The sequence below is a fragment of the Tachyglossus aculeatus genome, chromosome 4 (assembly GCF_015852505.1).
Source record: "Tachyglossus aculeatus isolate mTacAcu1 chromosome 4, mTacAcu1.pri, whole genome shotgun sequence".
Taxonomy (NCBI): Eukaryota; Metazoa; Chordata; class Mammalia; order Monotremata; family Tachyglossidae; genus Tachyglossus; species Tachyglossus aculeatus.
The window spans coordinates 63,240,699-63,268,008 of NC_052069.1; the positions used below are offsets into that span (position 1 = coordinate 63,240,699).

General features: G+C 41.8%; 1 protein-coding gene across 1 annotated transcript in view; it reads right to left on the reverse strand.

The window, feature by feature from the left end:
* Window positions 1-27,310, reverse strand: part of NR5A2 (nuclear receptor subfamily 5 group A member 2) — a 174,939-nt gene that overhangs the window by 124,039 nt on the left and 23,590 nt on the right. Inside the window, exon 5 of the mRNA XM_038745435.1 lies at window positions 25,767-26,413. Coding sequence (XP_038601363.1) covers window positions 25,767-26,413 — 647 coding nt within the window. The remainder of the gene's footprint in view (window positions 1-25,766; window positions 26,414-27,310) is intronic.

Below are 27,310 nucleotides of genomic sequence, written 5' to 3' on the forward strand. Positions count from 1 at the left end.
ACTTTCTAAAAACAGGCACTCAGCTAGAACTGAGGTTTGTTACAATGCTATAGGGGGTAATGAGAAAAGCCGGCCACAGGGGTGAAACCGAAGGTAAAAGGAGGAGTGTTTCCCTTTTACGTCAGCAACCCCCGATATCCGAGAAGCTGACTTCAGCCTTTTGGAACTCATCTCAGCACCCAGACATACGTATGGATAACTGCCTTCTCCCAGCCTCCTCCTCCTCCCGCTTTGCTCTCCCCCAGCTCGGCCCTCCTCTTCCCCCGCCCCTCGCGCCCAGAGCACCCTTATCAAGTTGTGTATGAATGAACAGTAGCGTCTTTCATCCCCCACTTGCCTCCTGGTTCAAAAGCAACGACGGAAATAGCAGCAACAAAACTCCAGCCGCCTGGCAACAGGCTTGCCCGGCCCCCCGATTCCTGAAGGCATGTGAAAGGTTGGAGAGCTCAGCAACATTTTTATGTGCGGGAGCAGGCCCAAGGAAAACTCACCCGCCATAACCAATTGTGGACAGAGGATCATCTATCAGCAGACAAATGCAGGAACTCCAGAATGTCTCTCCTCAAATGAAATAATATATCTTTGAAAGCCAATGCCCGTTTTAGGCCCGAGCCCCATATATCAAGCCTGAGAGGCTTGTGGATACGCTCCAGGGCCATTAACCTTCCACCTGTTTCCCCTTGTCCTTCAGGATGAGACCCTGCCCTTGATTTTACTCCCTTTCCCTGTTCATCTTCCGCCAGAGTGTAAATGTAAAGCAGAGGGCCTGTGAAATAATTCAAAGGCAATGGACCAGGAACGTGGTTACAAATCTCTGCCAGTGGCACGGTGACTTATGCAGGCAGTTTGTCACACATGAGCCAGGTGACCTCTGTGACATAACAGAGAAAAATATCGTCTGGGATCTGAAGATGAGATTCTGAGCACTCTCGCCAACTCTGCTTTCCATAGTCAGATCGTGCGGGGCCCCCAAATTCCTCTTTTGAACAATAATATTTGTCTTAGCTAATAAAAGAGAACTTAAGAACTGGCTAGTGGAAATCATTGCTTCCTATCTCCAGAATTGGACTCTTTCCCCTAACATCAGCACTGGAATTTCGGTTTTCCACTACAGCGTCTTACACTCGCTGAGAATGTCAGGAACGGACAACATAAATCTATCTGACCGGAGCTTAATACACAGAAATCAACATTTGAAAAATGTAAGCGTGAGCAGATGGAACATTTTGCAGTGTCAGGATTTTTAAAATTCCAGAGTTATTAAACTGGGAAGTTCCCCTGAAAGACAGAACAAATTACCGGTCTTAGTTACAGGGCAGTTCTGCAGTGGTTTGAAAAGCCCTAACCCGTTTATTGGAATTAAACGCATGCACCGGCTGCACTAGATTGAAATGAATATCGAAAGGAACTTTACAGGCTAGGGGCAACACCGAATTACCTGTGGAAGTTGTTTAACAAGGAGGAGACTTTCGGGGCTTGGAATTAAATTGTATGGATTGAAGGTAGATCCCAGTCCCAATTAGAATGACTTTCTCTTTGCCTTCATCATTTAAGTCATTCTTTTGCTCAAGAAGTTTCCCAGCTGTTTGGTCCATTGAAGGCCGCCTCTCCGCTGGGTGTGGATGAAAGAACAAGGCCGAAGGCAGCCTCTCTTGGACCTGCTGGTATGTCTGCTATGGCCATTGGACTCTGCCTTTTTCATCAGTTAAAAAAGCCTGTGTCTGCTCTCAGCGGCCTGTTGACACAGTGAGAGATGTGTCTGTGCCTTGGGTACTCCAGCCCTGTTCTAAGATGGACCGAACACTAATCCAGCGCGACTCAGCTCTCTTGTCACCACCTTGGCTCCGGAAACCCTGGCTGAACAGATGCACACACACGCAATCACTTCCGAGTCCCATACTGTCCCGGCTCTGTTCAGCTAGTGTGCTTGCTTCAGCCTTCCAGCTTGAAGAGATGTATTTTGTAGCCCTTCCAACTCGAGTATTACACACCCACATATTGCCCAGCTAGTCCAAATCCTTTCTTCTGAATAGGGAAGAATTAACCATATCAGCCTCCTGGAGCACAGTGAAGGAGTCAATCAGTCAGCCAGTCAATCATATTTATGTGTAATCATATTTACTGTGTGCAGAGCACTGTACTAAGTGCTTGGGAGAGTGCAGTATAACAAGTTCAGATGACAAAGCTGAATTTGTGTTCTGTGACCATTTCAGGAATACCAAAAAGTCTGCAGGGCCATACCTCAACAGGGAAAGCAAAGTAACTACCATAAAACTAGTAACAGTAATAATAATTGTGGTATTTGTTAAGCAATTATGGTGTGCCAAACACTGTGCTAAGCACTGGTGTAAATGCAATTACATCAGGTATCCCAGTCCCATATTACAAGGTATTTGCTTTTGTCTTTGTAAAGAAATGATCTGTTTGGCTTTAGATATTCAAAATTATTTTTCCTTCGTTAAGAAACCAAACCCAAATCCTATTTTGTTTAATGACTGAAAATGTAACTCTACTGAAACAAATGGGTATGTACTCCTATTCAAACCTTTTATGATTGTAAGTTAACTGTTTTATCACAGAAAACAAGAGTAATTATGTATCTGAGATGAAAAAAAATCATGTTTTTCAACCCCATTTTTTAAAAATAGTTTTTCTGTATCTATAGACATTGTTTAGAATATTTTAAATGTCTCCAAAAATTTACATATCATTTACTTAGCTCCACTGTCTCTGACAGTAAAAATGGCTCATACATGGGCCTTTGTACACTTAATAAAATTTTCATTTCAAACCTTACTAACACAGACTATTTCCAATCAATAATTTGGAATAGTCCAAACTTCCTCCCAAATTAGTAAAAGAATTGCTAAAAAAGGAATGTCATCACTCTTTTCCATGGAAATTCCATTCACGTTGCATGACAATGACAATTAATAATCCTGACAAATGAAGACTGGTCTGAGATTTCTCAGACAATAAATAAGATGTTTAGTATTTTCAACAAACTGCCAATAACAGCCTTTGTGCGGGGGAGGGTAGGGGGAAAAATGGCAACAGCGTAATCGGGAGAAGTGCTGAGTAGATGCTAACCCTTCAACTGGTTTATTTAATCCTGCAACTTCTATCATCTAATACAAATGAAAGACGGTTAGCCATTTAGCAGTGAAAAAACCTTTCTGGGCATGAATCACTACTTACATTCTTTTCCATCCGCAAACAATTTCAGTTGGGAAAAGTGCCACATAGTATCGACAGTGACAACAAATTGCATTGTCCTGTGAACATCTGTTTCCGACTCCCACACTGATATTGCAGGTTGGGTACTTAGGAGTTAGTTAGTCTTCACAGACTGCTGAGCCACAAAGGAACTGGAAATTACTGGTACTTTGAGGTTTTATTATTGGAACACAGGAAACCCTTATCCTCATGCTGGGAAGTTCTGTATCTTTTGAAATGTTGGAATTGGCATTGTGTTAACACGTTCAACCACGTGGAGCCCTATTATTGAAGAGAAAGGGAAACAATCTGCCTTCTGTCCCTGTAAGTCTTTTGGTAGACCTAATGATTGTGGAATTTTTAAAATGCTTACTATGTGCCAAGCACTGTGCTGAGCTCTGGGACAGGGACCACTGTTGGGTAGGGACTGTCTCTATATGTTGCCAACTTGTACTTCCCAAGCGCTTAGTACAGTGCTCTGCACACAGTAAGCGCTCAATAAATACGATTGATGATGATGATGATGACAATATGATCCAATCAGGTACAATTGCTGTCCCTCATGTAGTTCACAATTTTAGAGGAGCTCCAAGACTAATGCTCCAAAGCAACCGTGCCACAAGGGCTCCAGACTAATTACAGGGAATAAATGCAACTGTCAGTTAGGGAAAAAAACAAATCAAGTAAATTTCCCCATGATTTTTACACCCAGGTTTTTCTGGCAACCTCAAAGCTGCATTTCCTAAACTACCAGCAAGTTGACTGGTGTCGAGGATTCACTTCTGACCAGGCTAAGACTGAGATATGAAAGGAAAACGAGGCATGACTGAGAGAGAGGGAGGCAGGAAGAGAACAGAGGAAGCTATGGTTGAGGTCGACATAGATCTGAACTATCAGGGTAACAGTTCAAGCTGTCAACAACCAGTCTTCCTTCGGGCCTGGATAAAAGACCTTTAATGCATAGAAGGTCTTTTTCCTGTGTGGGATGAACTGTACGGTAATCGTTTCAAAGAACTTCAGTGGAAGTAGGAATTATTATTCAGAGAATCTTGACTGTTGATTTTGCCCAAATAGCCTCATAATAATAAGTTATGGCTGTTCTAATGGGGCCCAGAAAAGCCAGAACTGCATTCTTTCAATTTTGGCCACTGAAATGGAAGTGTTTTGGACCACTGAAACTTTGGCTGTGATCAAGTGGAGATTAGGAATTAAAGACAGGACTTGCATATCACAAAAAGGCGTATCACTGGAAAGCTAAATAGAAATCAAATTAAAATGCTGAAACAGAGTGAGGCATGATTAAGTTTGATAAAAGACAAATAAGGGTTTATCATTTGGTTTCTTTATTAAAAGTACCTTATTTGGATTTCAAAATTTTACCAATTTTCACATAAAGAGGAGGCGAATTCAGTGTGAAGTTTCACTGATTGAACAGAACTCTAATCTATTAATACTGAATTCAGCATCATCACAATCTAATATATTGACAAGTACAAGAAAGTTATAGTTTTCTCTTAGTTGTCCTGATGATCGTGAGCACATCCAGTAAAAAAAATCAATATTTGGGGCAATAATTCAATATATCCATTTTTACTTAGGTACCTTAGCAGTTGGAATCTGGTTGATATTGAAAAATGAATATTTTCTAATTCTCCATGTGTGTATCTGATTATGATTACATAATCAAGTCTCCTTAATTGTATCAATTATGATTAATTGATAATTGTATTTGATAATTGTAGCAATTATCATAAGAAGCAGCATAGCTATGAGAAGCAGTAAGACCTAGTGAGTAGAGCACAGGCCTGGGAGCAGAGAACCTGGGTTCTAACCCTGGATCCACCACTTGTCTGCTGTATGATCTTGGGAAAGTCACTTCACTTTTCTGTGCCACAGTTACCTCATCTGTAAAATAGGGATTGAGTTTGTGAGCATCAGGTGGGACAGGGACCGAATTTAATCTGATTATCTTATATCTATCCCATCACCCCGTACACAGTAAACTCTTAACAAATACCATTAAAAAAAAAGATTACAGTAATCGAGAAAGAAATAGAAAACAGATGAACATGGAAACAAATGTATAGTATTTATGAAATTCTTTGTAGAGGTACCTCTTGAAGAAACAGAAAAACAGGAAATATGCTATGTGGTTTCATGTTTGTTTTTCAGTATTGCTAATTGGCAGTGTTGTTATGCACACATTTTAAGGCATTGTCAATGAAGGTGCATAGCAATTTTTGAATTAGAATTAATAAAAATACCTAAAAAAGACACAAATAAGTTCACGCAGAAGATAAGCAGGCAAACTCCAGATAGAACTCTTCATCACATCCCGTGTCACTCAGGAAACACCAGCCTGTCTACTTAGCAACTCTGTCAGTGAGAGAATTTCCTTCACAAACAGATGGTATAGAAGTATCCTTTTAAACCCATTAAACCCCAAAATGAATGAGCTTGCTAGAAATATTCCCTAAGCCCTGGAATATAAATGTAACCAACATGCTTTCCCCCCACTGAGTCTATTTCTGGACATCTTCTTTTGTTCATAGTTTGCTAATAATAGTGGCATAGCCTAGGTAATATTTATAGCACGAAAAGAAGCCTGACTCTCCAAACATTATATTCGTTTATATTTCCTGTGTTTATTGTTACCCTAACTTCTTTAATTAAAAGTATTTGGTCCAAGATTTTATTTAGTAACGGATAGCATTTAAAATAGCCAGTTACAAGTAAAACACTATATTTAGACGAAATGGACGTTTCGCTCTTGTTTCCCGATTGCCCAAAACAGATTTTACAGGAGACCAATTTTGTTTCTTTTCCAAACTCTAAACAAAAATCAGTTTCCAAGCCATATTATTGACCTTTAGCTTAACATAGGTGGTCAAAGGCAGGGGTTTCAATTATTCTCACCTTGGAGCTAAATCGCTTCCAAGTCAGGAGCACAAATTTTGCCATTACCAATTTGTGTGTCGCCACCGCTTAAGTTAAAGAGGATATTGCCCACTGGCTCAGTGGCAGAATAAGGGTCAAATTATGTTTGACCGTCCTCTGTGATCTTCGCCTACAAGCTACATCTATAAATGCAGTTGAAGAAATTCATGCGAAGAATACTGTTCAAAGACACAAAGGAAATACACTTGTTGCTGTCAAACAGATGGCCTTAAGGAGTCCCACAGCCCCGGGAGCTGCCTTTGAAGTCAATGGAGATTCCCACATGGAGGGGGACTAGAGCCTCCGGGAGAGCCTGTTTTGATCAGATTGGCCACCTCTATGCTGCATGTTGCTTTTGATGAGCGTGGAAGGATCCGCACATTTTCATGCATTCTCTTCTCAGGACAAAGCCATTTCAATGATGAATCAATTTCTGCATCACATTAAAGACAACAAAAACGAATGTCCTCCTGCCAACTTGAACTTATATCCTACATTCTACACAGTCTTTTATTACATAGCTCAGAGACTCTTTATTATGATGCCAAAGTAGTGGTAGTTTGAGAGCATCTTTTAAAAATGGATCATCTTTTTTTTTTCAGGGTGGTAAATAAAAGTGAATCTCCCACCTCAAAAGGGAAAATGTGCTGTAATTTAGGCAGGTCGACTCCTCTCTGCCTGCTGGATATTAGCTGTACCTTCTTTTTTTTCTCCAGCAACCGTACCTACTGTGCAGCCTCAAAACCCACTAGACGAAAGGTAATTTGTTGTTTTTTTTTTCACTAGAAATAGAGTATTCTTAAAAAAAACAATCGGCCAACAAGCAGCCAATTAATTAGAACATTCGATCTCAAAAGCTCTCTTTTAATAAAAATATTTGTTACTACTCTGCTTCCAAAACTGATTGAGCCAGGCAATTCAGCTAAAGTGGGAATAATTATATACCATTTATTCACTGTTTCTCACCCAGGGTAATTTAACCACTGGGTCTGCCCTCTACTCATATTTAATACATAATACATTTTGGATCTGGCCATTGTTATAAGTGTCACTACATTGGGTTGTGCCAAACGTTTTGTTTTAATAAAGTTAAAGATAAATCTATATTTCCTCCTGAAACCTTTGGGAAATGTTGCATCTGTGTAGTTTCAGAGCAAAACTATTGTGTTTCCTCACTCTGGTGAAATAAAGTGGGGCAGAACTCAAATTCACCATGAACTTTGGCCCCAAAACATGGGCATAAGGTTCTGTGGACATTCTCTTCCACTTCTGAAGCTGTTTTAGGGAGATGGTTGTAGTTTTGAATTTGAAGTCTATCATTTCTAAGCCAGAGGGGCCAAGGGGGCAAAGGGGTGAATGCTCTGCTGCTTTGTTAGATCCCCCAAAAGGCATTAAAGACCAAGTAGACTAACTTCTCATTTCCCTCTTCCCCTCCCCTGCCACCTTCCACACCCCCACGGTGTGGCAAAGTCCCTGGGAAATGACCTTTAGGTAGCCTGGTTAGAAAACAAAATCTGGTATCACTTTTGCCCCATTGCAGCCTTGGGAGAAACAGAGAAAAAAAACGGTAACATTAGGGAAGCCACCCCTGAAAGATCTTCTGTACTCACTCGAAGCTTAATATTCAAATTTTGTTCTCATTTTAGTGAAGTTGAAAATACGAACTGTAGTTACAAAGTATTCTGATGCTGAACCTGATTTTCCCTCAGCATGTTTCTAGGTTAAATTGCCCAGTTTTATCCGTAAAAAAATATATATAGAGATTTGAAATTTGCGGGCTGGATCAAAGAAGGCATGCAAAATAATAAAGCCTCTTACTGGTATCTAAACAGACTATTGTCAGCTTCACAAGTTTTATTCCTTGATCTTAGACATCATTTTTTGGTAATTTTCAGCATGTTTTCCACTAAATTTAATGGCCATGGGGTCTGATTGAACAAGATAAATATAATCCTAACCACAACATCCTGATGATCCAGCATCAGAGTACAAAATAATATAGTGTGGTCCTAAGGTTCTAAAAAATTAGATAAAATTTTAATTTCCTCAAAATGTGTATTGGCCCTAGCCCCACCTCTACTGAGTAAGGCTTTCCCTAGCTCCTCCAAACCCAACTATCTCCAAATATACTCTGATTTTCTCAACATAGCCTAGAGTACAGTCATAATCTATAACCTTTTACTATCCCAGTAGACCAAGAAAATACAAGCAATTCATGGAGAGATGCAGAATCCAGAAAGCCAAAATCAGACGAAACAGAATGGAGCAGCAGGTATTTTCATGGTCATTAAACTGACTTTCCAAGCCTCATCAGGACTCCGGTTTCCTCCAGCCCATGATTCTGTGGGCCAGCGCCTGTTTCTGTGTCATTTCACCCTTAGCAGTCTTTTAGACTGTGAGCCCACTGTTGGGTAGGGACTGTCTCTATATGTTGCCTACTTGTACTTCCCAAGCGCTTAGTACAGTGCTCTGCACACAGTAAGCGCTCAATAAATACGATTGATGATGATGATGATGGATTGGCCCTTACTAAATCATCTTTCTAGTCTAACCCAAAAGCAGTCATGATCCAGGATAGAGGGTCCCCAAACCATTCGACCTATTCCCTGGCCTGGCAAACTCTGAGAAATAATATTTTGAAATATGATTTCTAAGTGGTCATCTAGCAGTTCTGATGTATTATTCTGATTCTGCTCAGTCCTACTGACAAAAAAAAAAAAGAAAACCGACGCTCCTAAAACAGTGACCTATGGCTTTAGAGAAAGAGACAGAGCCAGCAGATCCCTAGACAGGGACTGCCTCTGGTCTGACTGTGGGTGATTTGTTGTTTTACAGTAATAATAATAATAATAATGACATTTATTAAGTGCTTACTATGCGAAAAGCACTGTTCTAAGCACTGGGGAGGATACAAGTTGATCAGGTTGTCCCACGAGGGGCTCACAGTTTTAATCCCCATTTTACAGATGAGGTAACTGAGACACAGAGAAGTTAAGTGACTTGCCCAAAGTCACACAGCTGACAAGCAGCAGAGCCGGGATTTGAACCCATGACCTCTGACTCCAAAGCCTATGCTCTTTCCACTGAGCCACAACTGCTTCTCTATCAAGGGTATCAGGGGTATAGACATTCCCCAGCCTGAACAGATTTCTTCCTATTTTTATGGTATTTGATAAGTGCTTACTGTGTGCCAGGCAGTGTACTAAGTTCTGGGATAGAATCAGGTTGGACACAGCCCATGAACCAGAATGAGCCTGCAATCTTAATCCCTACTGATCAATCAGTCATGCAAAAAAGGAATCATATTTATTGAATGCTTGCTGTGTGCAGAGCACTAAGCATTAAGCGCTTGGGAGTACGTTATATAACAGAGTTGGAAGGCACATTCTCTGCCCACAGAGAGCCCCAGTTTATAGTTGAGGTAACTGAGGCAAAGAGAAGTTAAGTGACTTGCCCAATGAATGCCACATAGCAGAAAAGTGATGAAGCTGGAATTAAAAACCAGGTCCATCTGACACCCAGTAGCGTGCACTTTAGGCCACGCTGCTTCTCACTCTCTTTCCTGAAGCAGGCTGGGCTGGGCCATCTCTACCCTAAACTCTTGGTCCAGAGGTCATATCACAGGACAAGGGGTTGGATGGCCGGGGAGGGTAGCCCTAGTGTGGTATTAGCAGCAGCCATACTGGGATACTGGGAGAGGCTGATGGAGCTTGTTGGTCCTGAGGAGTTTTGGGGAGTGTGGCTGGTCTGAGTCTTGGCTGTCGGAAGCCACACTTGGCAATCTCTCCCTGCCCCCAAAGATTTGGGAAGAGACCTGACACGGGAGCTTCTTCTCCCTATCCCCCTTGGGGGCATGACAGGAAGGACATTATTGAGCAGGAAAGAGACACATCCTGACTGGGTTAACCTTGCTCTATAATTGCTCTATGATTCTATGAGACAATCATGTTATTGAACTGTACAGATTCACCTTCTTCATGCAGTGAAGAATCTGTTGATGCTCTTACTTCGTATCAATCAGTTAATTGTATTTATTAAGTGCTTACTGTGTTCAGAACGCTGTACTAAATGTTTGGGAGAATATAACAGAGTTGGTAGATACATTCCCTGTCCGCGAGGAGCTTACAGTCTAGAGTGGGAGATAGACATTGATATAAATACATCATTTATGGATATGTTCATGAATGCTGTAGGGCTGAGGGTAGGTGAATTCTAAGTGCCCAAAAGGTATGCATCCAAGTACATTAAAATTGTAGAAGGGAGAGTGGGTAGGTGAAAAGAAGGCTTAACTTGGGAAGGCCACTTGAAGGAACTGTGGCCTTAAGGCTTTGAAGATGGGGAGAGTTGTGGCCTGGCTTATACGGAGGGGGAGAACATTCATAATAACTGAGAAACATACTAAAGACTTTGGGCTAGAGTAAGAACGTGGAGAGGAGCACAAATTCTTAGTCCATTCCAGAAGGAAGAAAAGGCTAGGTGAAGAAGCAAAGTGATCTCCTGGAAAGAGCACGGGCCAGGAGTCAAGGACCTGGGGTCTAAATATGATTAATAATAAATATGATTATTATTAATGATAATAATAATAATTCTGGCTCTGCCACTTGCCTGCTGTGTGACCTTGGGCAAGTCACTTAACTTGGAAAGTCACTTATCTTCCCTGTGCCTCAGTTTCCTCCTCTACCACAGAGGGATTAAATACCAACTTTCCCTCGGGGACAGGGACTAAGTGTAATCTGATGATCCTGTATCTACCCTAATGTTAAATCCAGTTTTTGGAACAGAGTGAGCATTTAACAAATACCGTTATAATAGTAATAGGAAGTACTTTAGGAAAGCACTCTGGGGTGAGCTACTGCTGCTCCTGCTGCTACTGCTGGGGCACATTTATTCTGTCTTTTTTTATGAGATTTGCTAAGTACTTACTATGTGCCAGGTGCTGTACTAATACAAACTAATCAGGATGGATACAGCCCATGTCCCACACGGGGCTCTCACAGTCTTAATCCCCATTTTATAGATGAGGGAACTGAGGCACAGAGAAGTTAATTAAGGTCACACAGCAGACAAGTGGTAGCGAGAGGATCTTTCTCTGAACACTATCTTCATTAAAAAAACAGATTTCAGAGAGGAAACCCTAACTGAGAATCTCCGGGGGTTGGTGCCCCGGTTCATTTCTGGGGAATGATGAAACCCTGAACTGGAAAACTAGGAATGTGTTGGGTTTGATCTAGAGTCTTCCAAGTCAGTAAGGAAAGATTCTGTAAGGACAAGCTCCCAGACTTGCCTCAAAAAGGGTTGGGAAACATTTATCGCTTTACATTAACAGACCTGGGTAGGAAAGCATATAAAAAAAGCTTACAGGTCTGGAAAGATATTGGGAATATATTCTGGCAACATATATTTGCAAATGTTAAGAAGAAAATAGTTCTAGGTAGTGGTCAGCATGCTGAGTAAGCTTCTTTTAGCTCCTATGGCAAAGTGATGTGATAATAAACTGAGGGGAAGCAATACTCAGATGAACCTTGTCAAGAGGGACTGCTGTGGAGTGGCTCTATACTCATAAAAGATCCAGGAGTCAAAATATGTAACATATTACATACCAGCCAAAGATATTGCTACACAAAATAAATACTGTCATCTTTGATCTTGGCATGTAGAATCTGGGAGAAATCCTCCATTTTTGCTCATCTTTGGGCAAATATTATTATTATTGTTGTATAGCATATGCAGATGGGAATATGCATCTGCAGACAGTCCCTGTCCTATATGAGGCTCAGTGTCTAAGGGGAAGGAAGAAGAGGTATTTACATATGAGGAAACTGAAGTACAGCAAGTTAAGTGAATTTTCCAAGGTCACACAGCAACAAGCAGAGCTGGGTTTTGTGAACCTCAGGCCGGTGCTCTTTCCACTAGGCCGTGCTTGGAATCACCTCATCTTGGATAATGTAGAAAAGGTTCAAAAGGGCAATGAAGAGAATTATTATTATTATTAAAGGAGTGAGGGAGAAGATGGCAAATGCCTGATTGTAAGGAGGGCCTGGAGCATTTGGTTTCATGCTCCTTCCCAGCTCTCCAACTTTAATCCAGCACTGGAATCCCCTCACCTGGTCTGATGCCCCAAACCTTGAATCCCATAGGGCTGCTCAACCAATAACAATAAAAATAATAAGAATGATTGTACTTGTTAAACATTTACTATGTGCCAAGCACTGTTCTAAGTGCTGGGGTAGATACAAGTTGATCAGGTTGGACACAGTCCTTGCCCCACATGGGGCCCACACTCTTAATCCCCATTTTACAGATGAGATAACTGAAGCTCAGAGAAGTGAAGTGAAGTGAAGTGAAGCCCAAGGTCACCCAGCAAACATGTGGCAGAGCCAGGATAATCAAACAATCAATCAATCACATTTATTGAGCACTTACTGCATACACAGCACTGTATTAAGCTCTTGGGAGAGTACAACATAACGGAGTTGGTAGACCTGTTCCCGGCCCACAACGAGCTTACAGGCTAGAGAACTGTAAATTGTGGCAGGAATTTGTTCCTCTCACAAAGGCAGGGACCTTTTCTTATCCTTCCGACAGAATCCCACTCAGTGGCAGAACAGCTCCTGCTCCCAGAAGGTACTAGACCAATGCCACTAAGAACCACAAGGTACTCAACATCAAAGGAGGGTGTGGGCTCACACGTGTGGCATTGGTTCTAGATCATCTCTACTTATTTCCACTATTGAGGACGGACACTGCAGCATATGCCTCGATTTATACCGTAAGAATAGCACAAGATACATGCTCCAGGCAGTCTGGGAGTAGAATGGGTAACATTAAAATGCAGGCATTTTAAAAACATTAAGGCATTGGGATTTAATGTGAAGAGGAACAAAGTCCTAAAATAACTGCCCATCACCACTCATGGAGAGCTTGATGGGAGGGACGTATGAAAGGAAATCAAAATCCGTAGATTCAAAAATCAACATTGTTTCAGCTTGCTATGAAACAGAAAAAAGGCCACTGGTTCTCACATGCCTGGACCCGAGGAACACGAAGTTGACTAGAATGCATTTGCCTTTGAAGGTTGGGAGTTTGGGGCCAAGGCCTATGGAAAAATGACATCATTAACGAAGCTATCGAAGAATTTGGCAGGAGAAGTCAAAATGTGAATGTGCTGCAAATGATAGGGTATAGAACCAGCGCAAGGTGTCATTCCCAGGACTGAACTCCCTGTGACAGCAAAAAGATCCTAGGAGCAGAGTGAGAGCAAAGTTAAACCTCTACGGGAGCAATAACATTTCCTTGTAAAATACAGAGCAATTATTTTCTGATTCTTTTGGAACACTGAAAACTTAACTGATTCTTTCACAATCACCTTTAGAACAAACTGTGCCTCTAGTTATAAAGAAATAATAACATAACATTGGTTCTTAACACAAATGTAAAAGGAATCCACCTGGGTCAAATAGAATTAATTTTAAGATCACTCGAGGACTAGCGCTATTTAGCATGCACAAAGTACTAATGGCACTTGAACTAACAGGGCTTTTTTGAAATGGAAGAGAACTGCCTGCTGTTTTTTCACTGCAAAGCCCCAATACAATTGTAGTTTCAGGGAAGCAATGCTATATAAACATAAAGCTTGCTCCTAGTACTGTACAGATTTTCTTGGTTAGACACGGTATTCAAGAAACAGATTGGAAACATTTTTTCTCAAACGGAAGCATAAATCAATTAAAATATATAGTATGTTAACCAGCTAATATGACCCAACAGTAAGGGAAATCTTAAGCCTCGATGTTTTTAACAGAAATGCTACTCTGTTATTCACTCCGTAAGATCTCTAATTGAAAGAACACTGAGAAAGATTCCTTTCATCAGCTCTGTTAGTTACATTTCCTGCTTTGATAACAGCACAAGAAAAATCTAGGGCCCTTCAAGCTACCCAATTACATTTGATTAGCTAGTCAAAATAATGTAACAGCTTTTCATCACCCAAAGGAAAACTTTCTGAAGAGTTCTGTTGGTAATATTTTCCCACAAACACTAATCTACCTCATTATTTTACAAAAAGGAATTTAATATTTAGTAAGTTTTTGAATTAAGCAGTAAGTAACCTCTCTTTCTAGCCTGGTCTTTGGATCAGAGATCATCCACTCTGGTGAGAAGTGTGCTGGGAAAGGGGTGAAAACAACCATGATTTTGGAGGAGGCGGGATACAATAGTCAAAATAGAGCAAGACAGAGGACCAAATTGGACCAAATTTTCAAAGAATGTGCACCTCCCAGCAGTACACAAACTCACCAAATGCAGATAAAAGTGCATGCTGACACCAACAATATCTGCTTGAGCGAATAATTTGGAACAAAAATCCCCTTTGTCCAAGCAAGAGCTATGATTTTTCTGGCAAATAATTGGGTGTGCAGATTAATTCATGAGTCATCACAACTGTGCAAAACAAACCTAATTCAGGGAATACTCAAAAATCTTAGAATATTTAACTTTCCTCCCCAAGGGAGCAAGTCGATAGTTTGTGTTATTTAAAAATAGGGGAAAAAACGGAAACTCTGAAATATGCATGACCCAGCAACTTTAGATCGATGATTCGTTGACTTTATGGATGTGCTGCCTTAAATGAAGAGTTGTCTCCCTTATGCCTGATGCACTTTTATTCCAAATTCCTATGTAGTATACATAAAAATGGACCAAATATTTCAATTATAAATCCCAGGCTTTCTTAGGTAGAATGGATTGTAATCAGAGGGTCTTAGGAATGTGTACAAGTGGACAAAGGATTAGAAAACACTGCTAGGACTAAAGAGAACTGTTTACAACTCTTCTCTTAAATCCAGGGAAAAGAAAAGCCTGTTAATATTGCTGAATGGAAAAGGTCCAATTTTGCTTTCGGCCACTTAAGAACTGTTTCAGCATAAATCAGCCTTGAGAAGAACAATTCTCGAGATTTAAGAAAGAGCTATTTGTTCATAACTAGATCCTCACTGATACCTCATTGCAAATACTCAAGAAACCCAAATGATTTTCTTAGGAATACTCTATGAAAATAATTTACTTAAGAGAGCTAAAAGGCACAATCTAAGAGCAATATGCAGCAGATTCTCACTTTCTCCTGGAAATCTGACAAGAAGCAGCTTGGCTCAGTGGAAAGAGCATGGGCTTAGGAGTCAGAGTTCATAGGTTCTAATCCTGGCTCCTCCACTTGTCAGCTGTGTGACTTTGGGCAAGTCACTTCACTTCTCTGTGCCTCAGTTACCTCATCTGTAAAATGGGGATTATGACTGTGAGCCCCACATGGGACAACCTGATCACCTTGTATCCCCCCCCCCAGTGCTTTGAACGGCACTTTGCACATAGTAAGTGCTTAATAAATGCCAACATTATTATTATTTTGGAATACACGCACTGAAATGGTCTTGGTAATGTAGGTGAACAAAATGGCATTTTAAATTAATTCAAGAAGAAAAAATTTAATTTAGGAAAAGCAGGGGCTTACCGTGCCTGAAAAATAGGCGATTTGGGTCTGAATTTGTTAATATTGCAGTTAAATCCAGGAGTGTCTATTGTGCGATTTTGCTCCCCAATCCCCCACTAATTTCTCCCCCATGCTGTCTCAGCAGCTTGTTACGTTCCCCTACCAACAATGGATGTAGCAGCAACCCCATTTTCTTGAGAAGGTTCATTGTAGACATGGTCTAGCCCACTAAGGCTGACAAAGTGAAGAGTAGAGGACTGGGCTTTAAGTACCCAGTGGGAAACTGAGATGTGTATAAACAAAACTGCTGTGGTAGGTGATATAGTAAAGTCATTGTTCTTCAGTGGAGGTGCTGTTGGCCCTTCAAGGATTAATACCTATTATTTGAAAGATTTGCTTGAATGTCCAGTCTTTAGGCGGCCACTCTGTAAATGAATTTAAGCCCTCAAAGACCTGCATGATCTACATTCCCAGTTACTAAAGAATAAGTCATTCTTTATGTGGCCTAAAGAACAGCCTATTTTGACTTTGAGGAGCACAGGGCAAGGTCCTGCTTGTGAGTGTAGGAGGACGTTACTTGGATGAGTCAGAGATTTTACTTTGCCTTTTGTGGCTTTGAATGTTGCATTAAGCCCCTCAGAGCATATCCATCAGGAAGCAGATACTGAAAGTTTCTGTCCCTGCATGCCTGCTGCATTCTCATTTAACATTGTATGGCTCGGTGTCCCTTTTGCATGTAGAAGGGCAGTAGCTGAGCACTCCCAAACACGCAGATGACTTAAGCTCCTTCTTTCCAACCACAGGCAACTGTGTCCCCGAGGCACATCTAATCCTGCTCAGGGCAAAACTGCTGGTCACTAACTGGCAGTGTCCTCACTTACAGCAGGGGAATGGCGTAGGGTGGGAAGTGGGAAATGGTTTGGCCTTTGGTCAACTGTAATAATAATAATAATAATAATAATAATTGTGGTATTTGTTAAATTCTTACTATGTTCCAGGCACTGTTCTAAGTGCTGGGGTAGGTACAGGATAATTGGGTTGAATGCAGTCTCTATGCCACCTGAGGCTCACAGTCTTAATCCCCATTTTACAGATGAGGTAACAGAGGACAAGAGGAGTTATAATAATAATAATAATAATAATAATAATAATAATAATGGCATTTATTAAGTGCTTGCTATGTGCAAAGCACTGTTCTAAGCGCCGGGGAGGTTACAAGGTGATCAGGTTGTCCCACGGGGGGCTCACAGTCTTAATCCCTGTTTTACAGATGAGGTAACTGAGGCCCAGAGAAGTGAAATGACTTGCCCAAAGTCACACAGCTGACAAGTGGCAGAGCTGGGGTTTGAACCCATGACCTCTGACTCCAAAGCCTGGGCTCTTTCTACTGAGCCACCCTGCTTCTTAGTGCTTGGTGCTTCTTGGCTGTTTCTTGCTGCTTGGGTAAGTTAAGTGACTTACCCAAAGTCATACAGCAGACAAGTGGCAAAGCCAGGCTTAGCAGCTTTCTCCTTGGTGCCCCTGAACTGACCGTAACTTGTCCGCCTACCCTGTGCATCCAGCCTAATTCCTCTCCCGCCTCAGAGAAGTAGCATGGTCTTGAGGGAAAAGCCTGGAGGCTGGGAATCAGAGGAACTGAGGTCTAATCCTGGCTCTGCTGTATGACCTTGGGCAGGTCACTTACCTTCTCTGTGCTTCATTTTCCTCAACTGTAAAATGGGGATTCGATTCCGTTCTTCCTACTTAGATGGTGATCCCCGTGTGGGACAGGGACTCTGTCCGATCTGTTTATCTTACTTGCAGTACTTAATACCACAATTCTTTTTCTTATTTGCACCTGTGGAGGTGTACACTAGCTAAGCCCTGGAAGAGTGGAATTGCATCCCCTAAGTGCCTGCTGGATTCCTGTTTTCTGTTATATTGTTCTTTCCCAAGCACTTAGTACAGTGCTCTGCACACAGTAAGGGCTCAGTAAACATGATTGAATAAATGAATGAATGAGTGAATGGCACGGGTTCAGAGGTAGAACTAGGCACAGCACTGCCTGCTCCTTTCCTTACTTTCCCTCTTAGCTGGACGAACCAATCATTCCTGGAAAGTTGACAGATTAAGTATTCCATCCAATAGGACCATTGAGTGACCCCTGCAGTCAAGAGATCCTATCTCCTCAGAGATTTGAACAAGGCCCTCTAAACATCCTCTGAACAGCCTAGTGAAGTCACGGAGGAGTTTGCCACCATCTTCAGATGGAGGGATTTCAGCACTTTTTTTTTTTAATTTGCCTTTTAGTTGGGAACAGTGGCAGGCTAAGCTTTCCTCTGAATGGATAATTTGATCATTTAACCAGCATCTCACTGCATGCCCTCCTCCTTACACACCCCACCCAAATAACTTGAGTTTGTGAAATCTAAAGAAAACACAGAGATTATGTTTTATATGGTTTACTAATAATACTTTTAAAGTCATTCTACGCTAGCCAAAAAAAATCAAAAGCTTCTAGTGTCTCTGTCCACACCACTAGTGCACACTCTCTCTGTGATTCTATATGATAATGAGGAGACTAATAGAAACAGGAAGCAAACACAGCATGATGTTAGGAACAAAATTGCTACCATTCTTACCAAATACCCTGGATTTGCACGGAGGATATGCTCGTACTGAGGAATCAGAAATATTTGCCCTTAGCAACAAAAGCAACTGACCTTCAGGGTGTAGGGAAATTATAATCTTGGTCTAAAACTGTGCCATCTTGAAAATTGATAACTGTCTATTTTGGAAAAGCAATTGTTGGATGCCGTATTTTCAGTGCGGCTAGCTAACCATGATAGCTATCGTAGACACTATTCAGAAAGTGGGAATGACCACTTTTCTAAACTCTGATGCTTGTAATATAGGGATGAAACAAAGAACAATTCAAATACCTTTGAAGTCCAATCAATCAATGGTATTTAAAGACCTTTAAAGTGAGATCAGTAGCCAAGCACAGTACAAAAGATAAGAAAAGGCTTCAGACCCATAAGTTAGCTATGGGTTTTCAATTGCCAAATAAGGACTGCAGTCTAAAGTATACAGTATAAATATATTGTTTGGTTAGGAAGATCAGATTTGTTCCTGAAATTCTTAACAAAAGAATCACTACCAAGTATCTATTCAAGAATACATGTTAATACTTGAGAAGGGCCTCTATGATAATAATTTTAGAATATTATGTGATTTTCCCCCTCTAGACTGTGAGCTTGTTACGGGCAGGGAATATGTCCATTTATTGTAATGCTATATTCTCCCAAGTGCTTAGTACAATGCTCTTCATGCACAGTAAGTGCTCAATAAATATAATTGAATGCATAGAATCATGTGTTTGAGTCCTGACCAAAGCTGTGTCACTAGCAGGCAACAAGAGGAAGGTTTGTGGCCAGGACTTTTTTTCAAATCAGATCAATCCATCAATCAATCAATTATATTTATTGAGTGCCTAAGCACTAAGCGCTTGGGTGAAGACAATACAGCAGAGTTGGTAGACAAATTCCCTGCCCACAATGAGCTTATAGTCTAGAGGGCCACATGTCCACATTGGGGCCACATATCTAGGGTTGGTTTATTTTTAATGAAGGGGCACATCCGTAGACATGCTTTCTGATTGGCCCAGGAGACCACCCAACTGAGAGCTGCCAAGCGCTTAGTGCTTAGGCACTCAATAAATATAATTGATTGATTGATGGATTGATCTGATTTTAAAAAAAGTCCTGGCAACAAACCTTCCTCTTGTTGCCTGCTAGTGACACAGCTTGGGGGGCTGGAAACCCTGTGGTTCTTCCTTCACCTCAAAGCTCGCTGGAATGGTTGCTTGGGTTTGGGCTAAGGACTACTATGGAGACAATGGAATTGGGGGAAAAGATGAGGAACTGGAAAGGACCAAGATGCTGCCTTTCAATCAAGTGCTAACGTCAGGACTTCTGGACTGGACTCAGGTAGCTGGACTGAGGTGAATGTTCTTGAACATGTTTTGAGGCAGAACTGCAGGTACAACTCCTAAAGCATTGATAAACAGAACCTGCTAATGTGAGCAAATAGCAATCAACCGATGGCATTTATGGGGAGCTTACTGTGTGCAGAGCACAGTGCTGAGCACTTGGGAGAGGACAATAGAGATGGTAGACACCATCAGGCTTGAACCATATATGGTTGTCAAAAAGTAAATTGTCTACTTGACAATTGCTTAACAAAAATCGCTCTTATTCTCCGTCACACGTTATTTCTTTATTTTTAGTGGTATTATTTAGGTGCTATCCCACACTATGTGAAGCACCAGGGTAAGTGTGAGATAAGTAGATTGGCCAGAGTCTCTCTCACATATGGGGCTCACAATCTAAGTGGGAGTGAATTCCAGTAATGGACTCAGATCTATGACAAGGACAAAGGTGACAAAAAAACATTCACAAGATTTTTTTTCAAAGGAAAGGGATGGTAGAAGATGGAGACAAAAAGCTTTAAGCAGGGGAATCCATTAGGATACATGCCTGTCTATTCTTGGCAGGAATAAATGACTGAGAAATCCATCCACCACCAGCTAAATGAGAGGGAGGTGGGCTTTTAGGGAGGCATTGTGGTCTGGTGGAAAGAGTATAGGCCTGGAAATCAAGAAACCTGGGGTTTAATCTCAGCAGTGACCAGCTGTGTGTCCTGGGGCAAGTCACTTCACCATTCTGTGACTCAGTTTCTGCATCTGTAAAATGGGGAAAAGACACCTCCTCTCCCTATGCCTTAGACTCAAAGCCTCCTGTGGGACAGGGATGGGGTCTGATCTGATTATTTTGTATCCACCTAGTAAGCATTCATTAAATGGCATAATTTAACAAGCAAATACAGCTCTTGACCTTTGGGCAAAGGAATGAAACCCTGATGCCCCAAGCTACAGAGAGAACTGCAGGCTTAACTCACTGCAAAAGAATTTGTTTCACTACTATGTTTCCCAAAGATCAGCTAGTTTTTAATTTTATTTCAGATCCATTTCTCCCTCGAGAAACCTCTCTGGGAAGTGAGTTTCTTTTGAAGATCTACCCAGCTTAGATTAGTTGCCCAGAAAAGTGAGGTTGATTTTTTTTTTTTCCAAATTTGAAGACACATTAGAGAGTGAGAAATAGTTGACAAATGTCGTGGCCAACAAAGGTAAGTTTACAAGGAAGAACTTGATATTCACCACCCATTGTGGGCAGGGATTTTCTCTCTTTATTGCTGTATTATGCTTTCCAAGCACTTAGTACAGTGCTCTGCACACAGTAAATGCTCAATAAATGTGATTGAATGAATGAATGATTACCAAGGGAGCAGTGTCTCCATCATCGCTCATAATTCTCTAAGGCTCTGGGTGCATCACACTCCTAAGAGATGGGTGTTTTGGGTGGGAGGGATGCTAGCTGGAGGGGAACCATGCTTCCCCTGTCACCCCACTCCTTGTGCCAAAGCAGACCTGGGACAATCCTGTAATCCAGTGTTCCCCCAGTGGCAGCAAATCCCGAAGAGAAGGTCAGTCCTGGACTTTCTGTCGGGTTTTGTGACTGTAAAGTTGCTTCTCAGCAATGGTGGGTCCACAGAGAAAATCCCCAAGAAGAACTTTAAAATGTAAAGCCCAAAGACAGTTGTGCTCCCTCCCTGAGCTCACCTCCCCTGGGGAAGCCACTACAAAGGCAGTCAAGTTAGTCCAGCCATTATTAAGGCAGGCAAGATGGGCCAGGCCCCCACAAACCCACAACCTCACAACCTCAGTAGAGCAGCGATGGAGCCATTGCTGCTGTTTGTTTACCAGTCCAAATCTCTCCTCAAAGCTAATGGAGCCTGAATGACAATGCCAAATGGAGCCTATGCCTGCAAGGCAGGCTTCAGACACTATCTGGCCTGAGGTGAAGGGAAGCATGCCATGGAGGCATATTCATTCATTCATTCAATCATATTTATTGAGCCCTTACTGTGTCCAGAGCACTGTATTAAGCACTTGGGAGCGTACAGTATAACAATAAACAGACACATTCCCTTCCCACAACGAGCTTGTATGAAATTAGGTGCATTATGCTGGCCACACAGTGTCATGCAGTGACTGCATGTGGAAATCTGCCCAAGTCCACCCAAACTCCGGAACCTAAATGTTTCTCCCCAGAAGCCCCTGACCCCACTCTTTATGTCAGAGCCATTGCTTTCTTCTCCCATGTCCCCGTCAACTCCAGCGGCTCTTCAGACTCCGTCGGGGATAACCTGGCTGCTTTCGCATTTTCAACTGCCACGACTCCCTGTCTAGGTATTTTATTTCATGTATCTGTCCTTGTCTTTTGTTTTAGCTGTTTATTATTTCATCATTCCTTATGTATCTCCAGTCTCCTCTTGCCCCTTTGTAGTTGAACAGTAAGCCCACTGAGAGACAGGAATTGGATCTAATTCTCAACTGTGGATTCTTTCCCAGTGCTTAGTACAGTGCTCTGAACTCTGTAAGTGTTTAATAATTACTATTACTACTACTAGAGGAGGCTTCCTCTCTCTCTTGCTATTCGGAGCTGACCTCACCAGTCTGTATTTGTTGGTGTGCCCCGGTAATAACAATAATAATAACGTTGGTATTTGTTAAGTGCTTACTATGTGCAAAGCACTGTTCTAAGTGCTGGGGTAGATACAAGGAAATCAGGTTGTCCCATGAGGGGCTCACAGTCTTCATCGCCATTTTATAGATGAGGGAACTGAGGCCCAGCGAAGTGAAGTGACTTGCCCAAAATCACAAAGCTGACAAGTGGCGGAGCTGGGATTTGAACCCATGGCCTCAGACTCCAAAGACCATGCTCTTTCCACTGAGCCATGCTGCTTCTCCAGTCGGAACCCAACCAACAGAGATGAGAGAGTGAGTGACTGCACAAATCACCAGCACCATAATCAATTCCTCCCGGCAGGTTCTCTGTCTGGCAGTCTTGAGACCCAGGCCCATCTGTCATTTTGACAGTGGACTTGGTCATCATCATATGAGAAGGAGCATGGCTCAGTGGTAAGAGCACAGGCTTTGGAGTCAGAGGTCAGGGGTTCAAATCCTGCTTCCACCAATTGTCAGCTTTGTGACTTTTGGCAAGTCACTTCACTTCTCTGTGCCTCAGTTACCTCATCTGTAAAATGGGGATTAAGACTGTGAGCCCCCGTGGGACAACCTGATCACCTTGTAACCAGCGCTTAGAACAGTGCTTTGCACATAGTAAGCACTTTATACATGCCATCATCATCATCGTGGATGTTATTTCTGTGTTATTTTGCACAAGGAAGAACAGGGCTTTTATGCTAGCTTTGTGACTATTAATGCCAATGCTATTTGGTAATAATGAATAAAATGCTGTTGCTGCTGCTTCTGCCATTAAATTATAAACTCAATGAGAGCAGGCTTCAGGTCTACACTCAACTTATATTAGAGCACTCCATCATGTTCTCCCAACCACTTAGCACAGTGCTCTGCACACAGTAAGCATTAGAGCAATCAACAAATCAACTGTTTTTATTGAGCTTTTACTATGTGCTAACTAGCACTTAGGAGAGTATAACACAACAATATAACAGAAACATTCCGTGCCCACAACAAGCTTACAGTCTAGGGGAATAAAGGTGGATTTATGCAGCAACTGCCCTCGCTGTTGAGACTGGATAATTTCTTTAGTTTAGGTGGCTGGGCCTGTGAAAATTCCTTTAGTCTATTGCCGGAGGTTGCCAATGGAGAGCATCTAACAAACTCTGTGCAGCCTTCTTGGAAAGTGGATGGATTTGAGGAGAGGAACCAGGTTAAAACTGTAATATGAGATTTCCGACTCCAGAGCACTGATCTCATGTTCATCCATTTTCAGTGCCTCTCCCCTTGCCAGAGTCCCAGGTAATGATTTTGTATCTAGCTGTTGCAAAACAATAAAAAAAGTCCTTTGCCTGTTGAAATGACTATTTCGGTCTTATAAATAAGCACAAAAGTTTCACCCATTTGACCATTTTCACCAGCCCACCCTTGCTGCAGGGACCCAGTGAATAAACTGTTAACCTCTTCATTGTTGAGGTGAGGAGTGGGAGGACTGTTTATTTAACACTATGTTGTTATCCTACAATTCTCCAATCTTGGGCTTGTTACCACCCTTGTCCAGAAGGAGAGTTCTCCTAGCAACATCCTGTGAGATAAGAAAACTTAATATATGTTTAAGATGAAATCATTCAATATCTTTCTGGATTAGTTTGTTTACAAATCCAGCCAGTCATTGGTTCACGGTACACTTACTGTCAGGGCCGAGGGAAGCGGGGCCTTGGTCAGCTGGATAAGAGTATAGCCCATGGTGCCTAAAGGAACCCGTGAATGTCTTTAGTATAGCTGTTGGTGGGAGAAAAGGTCCTTAACGCTCTAGACTGTAAGCTTCCTGTGGTCAGAGAACATGTCTACCAACTCTGTTATGTTTTACTTTCCCAAGCACTTAATACAGTGCTCTGTACTTGGTAAGTGCTCAGTAAATACAATTGACTGATTAACCGATTGATACCCTAATGTATCACATTCCTCCACTGACTGAAGGGTAATAGGGAGTTTTAATCAAAACCCAAAAGAGGATTGCATTTAAACAAATACCTTTCCAAGCTGCTTTCCAATGACTACATTGTGGGCAGGGAACATATCTAGCAACTCTGTTATAGTGTAGTCTCCCAAGTTCTTATTACAATGCTCTGCACACAGTAAATGCTCAATAGTTGATTATAATCCATTCATTCAGTGGTATTTATTGAGTGCTCACTGAATGCAAAGCACTGTACTAAGTGATAAAATAATTAGCAGAGGATGGTTCTTTGATTGACTTGTCCCTTAAAAAAAACCTGAAAAATAATTTCTCCAAATTCGAATTGGAATTTCCATTTGCAAATTCAAATCCGCATTCAAAGCATTACAATTCATGGTTCCTTCAGAAATGTCCTCCCTCCTCACCTTCAAGCGTCATGAGAAGAGAACAAGAGGTTAAGAGCTGACCTCCAGTGACCTGATGACATTGTCAGGACATTGTGGTCTGGCTTGTTGGGGCTATCTCTGTCACCATAAAGAGCTCACAATATTCATTTAATAACAGTAGTGATGTGACAAGCATCATTTCCATGAATAGGCTTTAACCAATACCTCTCCCTTGATCTCGGGATCTTAGGTCCTAGAGATAATGCTAATGCTTAGTAACCATTTGAATTTGAAATGTGCTTGAAGCGTTGAGTTCCATTACTTGGTTTCTGAAGAGACTTCAAGGGTCCCCGACTGCCGCGAGATAGAGATGATGGAAACAGCCCTTGCAGAGGGACTTTTGGGAGATGATTATGTTTGTGTCTTTAGCTTTTAACAGCCTATGGAAAGTAACAGGAAAGTAGAAATAGGCCAAAGCAAAGCACCCCCTCCCCCAGACCTTTTACAGTTCTATTCTTCCCACACACATCCGGCTTGTGTTTCAGGCCTCTGTACAATTAAAAGATGCAGGGAGAGAAAGGTTAGACTTTACCAATCTGTGGATTAATACCCTTAGTCATCATTTTTAATGCTCCTAAATATCTGCCAATAAGATACTAAAACCAAAATCATATAGATTTATGCTCACCACCTCCCATCATCCCATCCAGTGAAAACAAAATCCTGTCACATTCCTTCAGAAGAAATTCCAACCAATCTTCAAGGCAAAACGGGGCCAAATGTGTCCTGGAATACCAGTGAACAGCGGTGGACTTTGCATTCTTTAGACTCCAAAGCCCAATTCCCTTCAGACTTTCATCGAGAGACTAAAAAGAGGCTTCTGAGTCTCCAAAGAGACCAAGAGAGCACTCTACTAAGCTAAAAGACAAACTGGATCCCTCAGAGACTAAAAAGAGGCTTCTGAGCCTCTAAAGAGACCAAGAGAGCACTCTCCAAGGCTAAAAGACAAACAGGATCCCTCAGGGTTCCAACAATCCCCACATCTGGTTAAATGGAGTAAATAAATCAAAAGTTGGTTTTAAGCTCATTAAGATTTAGTAGAAATAAAAGAACTTTTTCTGTTGACGAATCAAACTCTCTAATGCCATGCCAGATAATGTGGTTTCTTTGGTGAGAACGTTATAAAAATCACTTGTGTCCTACCTTCAGTTCTCTGAAAAAGATGCTACTCCTGGCCCACTCAACAATGGAGAAGAGGGTTTGGTCGGCCATTTTACACATAAGCCCGAAGGTGTTGAGCTTTTCATGTTTGCTTCTGTTGGCTTGTTCTTGCTGCAAATAGGCCATGATTTTTGCCTGGACCTGAGGCTCATCAGGCTCACACTTCAAGAGTTCCAGTATCAGATGAGGGATACTTGCGGGAGAACTGGTCTGGTAACTATCCATGTAGGAGTAGCCCATTATTGACTCTGGAGAGCTAGTGTAAGGGTCAGGGTACTCAGACTTGATGGCTCGGCTTGGAAAGTGTCCATAGGCTTGGTAACCTTGCAGGCTGCCATGAGGTGGCATTGTCATACTAATAGGAGAGGTGACAAAGGGACTTCTGTCATAGTCCGTAGGAGGCAAGGCAGTATGGTTCAGAGGTAGGCCTTTGGAGGCAGAGTGGATATTCTGAATTGCAGAAGATATTGTCAGGTCGGTGGGCATCGCTTGGATCACTTGCGTCATGGCTTCCAGTTTGAGTCCATTTGCTCGGATCAGAGCTTTCTTCTGTTGTTTCAGAGCCCTGTCTCTCTTGTACATCGGTCCAAACTTATTTCTTCCCCCACGCATTCGGTCAGCCCTTACAGCTATTGGGGAGAAAACAAGGATGTTGGAGTGTAAACAGAGTCTAAACCAAGGTCATTCTCTACTTCAAAATGCAGTTGGGAAATATGAGAATCAATCAATCAATCAATCAATCATATTTATTGAGCCCTTGTAGTGAGCAGAACACTGTAACTTGGGAGAGTACAATATAACAGAGTTGGTAGACATGTTCTCTGCCCACAAGCAGCTTACAGTCTAGAGAGGGAGACAGACATTAATACATTGAATGAACCAGAAGACCCTTGCCCACATCCTGCCTCTGGTCTGGAATGCTATCCCTCTTCATATCTGACAGACAATCACTCTCCCTACCTTCAAAACATTATTAAAAGCACATCTCATGGGAATCAGAGGATCTGAATCTAATAGCGGCTCCATCACTTGTGTGCTGTGTGATCTTGGGCAAGTCATTTAACTTTTCTGTGCCTCAGTTACCTCATCTGCAAAATGGGGATTAAGACTGTGAGCCCTATGTGGGACCGGAACTGTGTTCAACCCGATTATCTTGTATCTACGGTGTATCTACACTGTACTTAGTACATTGCCTGGCACATAATAAGTGTTTAAAAATACCACAATCATTATTATTATTATCATTATTATTATTATCTCCAATATGCCTTCCTCAACTAAGCCGTCATTTGCTTTTCTTCTGCTCCCTTCTGCCTTGCCCTCATACTATAATTTGCACCCTTTATTCACCCCTCGCTCAGCCCCACAGCACTTATGTACATATCCTTAATTTATTTATTTATATTAATGTCTGTTTCTACCTCTAGACTGTAAGCTCCTTGTGGGCAGGGAATATGACTACACCTCTGTAATATGTTACTCCTCCAAGCTCCTCCAAGAGTTCAATAAATATCATTGATTGGACT